Genomic DNA, 7,687 nt, shown 5'->3' on the forward strand with positions numbered 1-7,687 from the left:
CGTATGCACGGGGCGGGTGCACCAGGTCAGGTGCTCTGGCGCTCCCAGCGATGCGACCCCCAGGCCCTCCACAAACCGTCTCTGCACCTCCTTCCCTCACCTGTACCCAAAGGGACTCCGAGCTCCCCCAAGGGCTCTCCAAAGCTGGCGCTTCCCACTGGTGGGTCAAGCCTTTGTGGGGGCAGCCCAGGGCTTTAACCAGCACCCCACTAGCGATCCTCCTTCTTCCAACATGAGTGTAATGGCGAGGACACCTGCAGTCCCCTGTCCCTGCTCTCTGGCGGAGGCCAGAGGTGAGGGTGGGGTGGGCCCACATCAGCGCAGAGGGGCCTGATCAGAGCATCAGTCCTGGTAGCACAGGGGTTAAGCGTCCGGCTGCTACTCACAAGAGCAGCAGTTTGACACCCGCAGCTGGTCCTTGGGACAAGGATGGCCTGGTCTGTTCTCACAGAGCACCAGGCTCAGAGACCCACAGTGGTAGCGGTGGTTCTGCCCTGCCCCGTGGGATCGCTCAGGGTGGCATCGACAGTGGGTCTGTCTTGGTGTCCGCAGCATCTGTGCTCTACCGCCCACGAGGCCGGCTTCCAACCTCCCAGTGGCATCACCAGCGTGGACTGGCCGGAGACAGACACCCAGGAATAAACCTGCTCGGATCGACATGGACCCTGCGGCCAGCCCAGCCCAGAGAAGGTAGGCAAAGACAGCCACCTCTGCTTGGATGCCCTCCCTGCTGTGGCACTGTCCCCTTGTCAAGTGTCAGCCACGGCCACTCAGGATCCCCGCCTGATGAGATCCCCCCCGGCTGCTAGAGCCCGCCTGTGCCTGCCCGCCGGCCCGCCCTGCCCCTGGCCTTTGCCGAGGAGAACACACTCTGGGGCAGGGAAATCGACAACCGCCTTCACAATTCCCCAGGGCTGAGGCTCAGGACCGGAGGTCACCGTGCCGTCTGCCTGCCACCTTGGAGCTCAGTGGCCTCAAGGAGGACTCCCTTCTCGCTGTCCCCTAGAGCTATGGGGGAGGGGAAGGGAGAGCCCTGGGGACAAGTCCTAGCCGGTGAGAAGTCCGGTGCATGTGCGCTTGTAGCCAGTCCTGCGGCGCAGGCGCTGGGCCTCTGGCATGTCCTGTCAGAGGGACTCTGCCTCTGCGGCTTCCACTGCGGCAACTGAGCCCAGGAGGCTGAGCAACAAATAGGAGCCCCGTCCCCCGACACCCTTCCCCCACACGACGCTGGGGGCCTTGCTTCCTGGGACTCACGCTGAGGACAGGCCACCAGCCTCTCTCCCTGTCACTGGCCTCCATCAGAGGCTGTGACAAGGGGCTTAGGGGGGCCAGTCCCAAGGGCTCCGCCAGACATGGTAGGGTAGAGTCTGTAGGGTCAGGGGTATCAGTGGGGTCTGTAGGGTCACAGGGGTAGGGTCAGAGTGAATACCCGCGAGTCGGCTTTGTGATCCGTGAGCCCTCAAAACACCTTCCCCTCTGCACCCAAGCCTGTCTCAATCGTCGTGAAAAACCACATTTGCTGGAACAAAACGGTCACCGTGTGCACAGAAGTGAACCTCCGGGGAGAGGGGAGTGGGCAGGACCAGACTCAGATCTAAGGGCAGGCCCTCCCTTTGCCCCACCCAGGCACCCACCCTCACCAGCCTGGGTCCCAACCCACCACCTCTGCTGCCTTGGCCAGCCCGTGTGGCCCCCCGCCAGGCAGCTGCTCCCTGTGGCCTCGCTGGCAGTGGTTTCCAGGACACCAACCCCAGGGATGCCACGCTCCTGATGCAGCCCCACAGTGCCCGCTGCAGCCAGCTCTGCAGGGCCAGCAGCCTGTCCCCCAAGACCAGGGCCTGTGTACAACCAGCACCTCATCTCTAAAGACTGTGCGGGCACACGGGCTGGGTGCAGCGAGGGGCCCCAGCCACAGACACCCCTCTCACCAGAGTGAGGCTCTGGGCCCTCCTCCCCTGGCCTGGAGCCCGGGGTCAGGCACAGCATCCGTCCCACACGACACTCCAGTGCTACCCCCTCAGGAGCCCTCCATACAACCGCCCCCCAAGGGCAATTCCCCCAGCGGCTCCCAAGCCTCTCAACTGGGCCTGCCCGCACACCTCCCACCTGCCTGCACACCTGCCACCTGCCCGCTCGCCTGCTGCCGACCTTCCTGCAAACCTGCCGCCTGTCCGCACACCTGCCACCTGCCGTGTCCTGCTCCTTGGCTACACATCCCCCCATCTCTCCCACATACCCTATCTCTCCCACATTCCCCATCTCTCCCATACACCCCATCTCCTCTCCCACACACCCCATCACTCCCATGCCCCCCATCTCTCCCACATGCACCCCTCTCCTTCCCTCCCAGCACCTGCCCCACCCCGCCCCCGAGTTAGGAAGGACACTGAAGCTGCGGTCGGTGACGGCTAGGTGCCACAGGTTGATCCGCAGGTCGTCTGCGGACATGTACGTCTCGCAGTCGCTGTTGACGGAGATGGAGTTGATATGGTAGGTATGGCCGTTGGCGAAGACCCTCCGCGGGCTGACCTCCACCATCAGGTCCATGGGCTTCAGCACCGGCACCTGTCGCAGGCCGAGGGGTTAAGGGGGCCAGGCGGGGAGGCATACCTGCCTCAGGGTGGGCAGTTGGGGGGCACACCTGCAGCAGGACAGGTGGTTGGGGGAGGCAGGGGCAGGAGCAGGGTGGGGCTGTGAGGTATAAATTAGAGGCCAGGAGCGGGCACCTGTGGTTCGTCTGGGGGCCAGGAACAAGCAGGGACAAGCAGCGGGCAAAGACCCCACCCAGCCCTGAGGGAGGGGCCACCCCACTGAGACTGGGTGAAGGAGAGCTCCCGAGGTGTGACCCCAACAGGCCCAGGGGCAGCAGCATCTGGCCTAGAACCTGACCCCTGATCCAAACCTGAGCAGGAGGCCCGAAGGTCCCCATGCCCGGCTCCCTGCCGCCCACCTGGAGCGAGGTCACGGCTCACCTGGAGCGAGGTCACGGCTCACCTGGAGTGAGGTCACGGTGCACAGAGCCTTCAGCTTGCCCTCCTCGTCCTTGAGGTTGTAACCCTCAGGCCTCTTATCGCGCTCGGTGATCTTCCACAGCTTGATGGTTTTGTCTTTAAAAACAGGGTGAAGGGGATCAGGGTGCTTATGAATCCCCCACTTTGGACACAACCTGTCTGTCCAGGCCTTGTCAGAGGCCAGGAAGCTCGCTGCGCACACGTGTGCACAGTGCCCTCTGTCACTTCCTCACAGCCGCTTCCTGCAGGTGAGGCGGCTGGTCAAAAGATAGGGTGGCTTCAGGTGGCATGTTCTCACTAGGAGCCCCCAGGATGCCAGTGGGGCTGTCTGTCTGCTACTTACCACTAAGCTGACTCCCAGAGAGACGGCCCTGCCAGCTCCCAGACCATTGGCAGGCAGGGAGGACAAGGCATTAGACGTTTGGACTGAGTGGACTCTTCTGCCCAGAAGGGACAAGGGCAAGGGCTTAGGGCCGTGGACTGTGTAGCAGCGCTGTGCTGCAGGTGATCTATCCCCCTCCTGACACCCAGCCTCCTGTCTGCTGCACCCATGGAGCTGCCCCTTGGGGTATGAGGCCCCTCCCACCCCCAGAGCAGCACTGCCCAAGATGCTAGTGAGCCTGCTCCCCACAGGTGGGCTCCTCGGGGTGGCTGAGCGTGTGCAGCACAGGCACGCAGTGAGTTCTCATGCCCTTCGGAGCAGGGGCTCTCCAAGAAGTTTATCATCATAGAAAAAAACCAAAGATACTCACATGTGAAATCAGCATGAGCAGTTGACACCAAAGGCTGACACACACGTGTACGTGTCCAAGCTTACATGTGCTTGGACACCATATACACGCGCACAGGTACACACATGGCATGTGTATACCCTGCACATGCACTCACAGTCCACACACATGCACAGGGGGCATCATGTACGTGTGGGTGGGACTGTACTGCACACTCATTGACATGCACACCGGCACACACAGACATCAGAGTGTCTCTGTGAGGAGGGTGTGGGCATGCACACGTGCACACACATGGAGCAGACCCACTCACTACTGGTGGAGAGCAGGCATGCACACACACACCCCCTCTTGCACACATATGAATCAAACCCACTCACCACTGGTAGAGAGCAGGCACACACACACGGGCACTCAGCAGACCTGCTTACAGTCAGTAGGCACCAGGGTATGCACACACACAGTGGGCTCCGCACTGTGTGGACAGCAGGCTGTGCACACACATTCCGGCCGGCTCACCGGTGGACAGCAGGGTGTGCACACACACAGGAACACACACGGCAGGCATGCTCACCATTGGTGGAGAGCAGGGCGTGCGCGGCGTTCTGCTGGGGCAGCCACTTGATCTTGTTGATCTTCTCCTCGATCTCCAGGCTCTTGAGATAGTCGAACTCTGGCTCGTGGCTCTGGAAGGTGCTGTACACATCGTACTCGCCCTGGCTGTGGGGCGCGTTCTTGCTCTGCAGACACACCCGGGCGGGGCGCTGTAACCAGGGAGAGCAGTCCGCCTGCCACTCCGATTACAGACCCACAGTTGGCTACATGCTCCACCCTGCCCGCAGCCCCTCAGCCCCACTGTCCCCACAGCCCATCACTGTCCTCAGAGGCTAGTCTCAGTTTATATCTACACTGCATCTGCACTGATGGCCCTGTACCCACACTCCCTCATCGGCACTGATGACTTTGGTACCTGGTCTCCTATCAACCCCCCTCGTATTCCTGGGGACCAGGCAGTATCTATGTGGATGTATCTGGGTAGAGACCAAGCAGCCAAGAGCTCCCACCTCCCCCTGCCCTCTCCAGACAGACCAGTACCTGTCTGCCAGTATCTGCAGACATAAGACCCAGGGAAGGGACCCTTCTCCACTGGCCAGGCGTGTGGTAACTGACAGTACTCCTCCCCACCAGCTCTGCTGAGGGAGGGGCTCAGGAGAGAGGCCCTCTCCACTTGGGTCCTATTGGTGGGATGGTCAAGGCAGGGACCCTGCCCCACTGGCCCCGTCAGTTGCACACTCAGGACTGGTCCCCTCTGGGTCCCGGCTCTGTGTGCCAGCTGAGCCACAGAAGACGCAGCGGAGCCCTGGCAGACCCCAGCCTGCTCCCGCCCAGCCCACCACGCACCTCGGGCTCTCTCTGGAAGATGACGACGCGGCCTCCCTTGTCACCAGTGGCCAGCAGCTCCCCGGTGTGGTTGAACTCCACCGTGGAGATTATGTCAGCTGTGGGAGGGGGGGGGGAGTCACCCAGGAAACCTGTCAGGGCTGGCCTGCCCAGCCCTGCCCATCCCAGCCAACACCCCCACCCCCAGCAGCCTCGTCTTCCTGGGCCTCAGCTGGGGGACCCAGGGTGAGAACACACAGGGAAATGTCCTAGCCGCATCCCCCAACTCTGTCGGGAGACCCAGCTGGTTGAACACACATGATATCATAGACTCTACCCCCAGCTTATAGTCGGGGGTCCCAGTGGAGAACACATGGGGGTATCCTATCCCCTCCTCAGCTCAGAGTCGGAAGACCCAGTGTTAGACTACCTGGGTGATGTCCCAGAGCATGAGCACCCTGGTAGGTGCTTGTTCTGCTCGCATGGCACCCCGAGTCTGTGCCCCAGACACCGGGCTCTTCTCTGAGTGCACCTGGTATGCCTGCTTCCCTGACCCTGAACCCCAACTTCATGCTGCCAGGAACCCCCACGACACTGCCCATATTCAAGCCTCAGTTTCCCCATTTGGGGGAAAGGGAATGGTCACAGGCGTTCTGCATTCTGAGTCACAGGAGGAGGGAGGGAGGACTGGGGTACAGGCCTGGGTCAGAGGAGGGTGTGGTCTGGGTAGCCCAGGTTAGAAGGGAGGGTGGGGAGCTCACCTCAGAGGGAAAAGGTGACCAGGACCCAGGCGTGAGTCACAGGGATGGATTGGGGAGCTTGTCTGGGTCAGAGGTCTCCCCTCTGGGAGTCTGGGGGTGCCTGGCCCACAGAAGGAGCCGAATGACCCTTCACAGTGTGACCCCTTGCCCCCTGGCCAGTGGGCGCTTCTTGTCTGAGATTACTGCTGACATTGGAAGACAAGGCACACACAAGGCTTCCATTAGTCTAGGAGCAGGCTGTCCCTAGCGGAGCCAGGGCTCTGGTCCCTGATCACGACAAGCACTACAAGCAGTTCAAAACCACCAGCCGAAAGACGGGACTCTGCTCCCGTCAAGAGCTAGTCTGGGAACCTCACTGGCAGTGGGCAGTGCTGCCCTGTCCTGCAGCGTCGCAAGCCGGCATCCACCGAGGGCTGGAAGGGTGGTGTTTGGGCCAGCTGCAGGTCCTCAGCAGAGCGGGCAGCCGCTTCCCAGGGCACTCCACAGCCCCTGGAGCCCAGCCCTACCTGACCTCCAGGCAGCAGAGCCTGGCTGGACACAGACTGTAGCTCAAATGGGGCCCGGGACCTGCCCACCGCACTGGACCCCACCCTGCCTTACCCACGGCTCTGCTGCCTGGCCTCTGTGACATGCCCAGAAGGTCCCTCAGCACCCGATACCTGGTTCCTGCGGCGGCCCAGGGGCCTCCCACCCTCCTTACCCGACACAGTGCAGCCAACTCGGGCAGTGAGGGGGCACCCCACCCTGTCCCTGCTCCACAAGAGACCCCCGGAATAACACTGAGGGTCTAACAGGGTCCATCGGACTCCCTAACGGGCCTGACAGCTGTGGCCAGCAGAGCCATAAGGGGCAGGCCTGCACCTGCCCTCTGCAGATCCAGATGACCCCTGTCCACTGCTTAACTCTCAGGTCCACATGGACCCGTGTCCACTGCCCCATACATCAGCCTCTGCTCAGATAAACCATGTCCACTGGCCCACACACTGGCCTCTGTCCAGATAAACCATGTCCACTGGCCCACACACTGGCCTCTGTCCAGATAAACCGTGTCCACTGCTCCACACACGGGCCTCCCACTCTTAGCTCAAGAGCCCACGGGCACCAGACTCCCCTCTGCTCTCCACAGCACTCATCCAACTGAGCTCCAGCCTCAAAGCAGGCCCTCCCCCTGATGGCATTGGCAGGCCTGGAGCACACGTCCTCAGTCGTGTGTCTAAAGGCAAGGTGTCCCTGTGAAGACAAGGGACACCTGGCCCCCGCCACGGTACAATCGCCCCAAGTGCACGTGAAATTCAGACACGGCACGAGGAAGGGCTGATGTGTCTGGATGAAGGGGCTGCGGTGGAGTGCCATGGGGAGGCCTGTCCCTCGCAGTCACCCGCAGAATGGGACTCTGCATGCGCCTGCGCCAGCCTGAGCCCCTGGGTGCGGCCACAGTGTCCATCGTCTCCTCCAGGGCCTTCCTCTTTCCCCGGCCCTCCGCTTAACCACCATGACGTCCTTCTCCGGGGACTGGCCTCTCCTGACAACGTGCCCAAAGTATGTAAGGCGGCATTTAAAGTAGGTAAGGCCACACTGTGAATGCAGGGCCACCCAAAGTGAACAGGTTTCAGCGGAGCTTCTGAGACCAAGAACCGACAATGACGGGGACCCGGCTCCCCACTTCAGAGGCAGGAGCCGCTGAAGACCTTGGGCACAGCCTGGAAGGTTGTCAGACACCGACCGCCTAAACAAAGGAAGGAGAACACGGTCGGGGCTGCTGGCCCAGGCCCTGGACATTGACTGCAGAGGTGCCGGCTCTGGG

At 61.9% G+C, this 7,687-nt stretch overlaps 1 protein-coding gene across 2 annotated transcripts in view; it reads right to left on the reverse strand.

The window, feature by feature from the left end:
* PPP2R2C (protein phosphatase 2 regulatory subunit Bgamma) overlaps positions 1-2,981 on the reverse strand; it is a 12,372-nt gene extending 9,391 nt beyond the window's left edge. The window contains exons 1-2 of one of the 2 annotated variants that reach the window (XM_045289508.1): positions 2,973-2,981; positions 2,388-2,565 (exon numbers count right to left, since the gene is read on the reverse strand). In XM_045289508.1, the coding sequence (XP_045145443.1) occupies positions 2,388-2,547 (160 nt within the window). In that variant the 5' untranslated portion in view covers positions 2,548-2,565; positions 2,973-2,981. The other variant, XM_045289509.1, reaches the window with a different exon arrangement.
* Positions 2,982-7,687: the final 4,706 nt, after the last annotated feature.

This window comes from Echinops telfairi, unplaced genomic scaffold (genome assembly GCF_000313985.2).
Source record: "Echinops telfairi isolate 266 unplaced genomic scaffold, ASM31398v2 ScPeMD7_28;HRSCAF=97, whole genome shotgun sequence".
Lineage (NCBI taxonomy): Eukaryota > Metazoa > Chordata > Mammalia > Afrosoricida > Tenrecidae > Echinops > Echinops telfairi.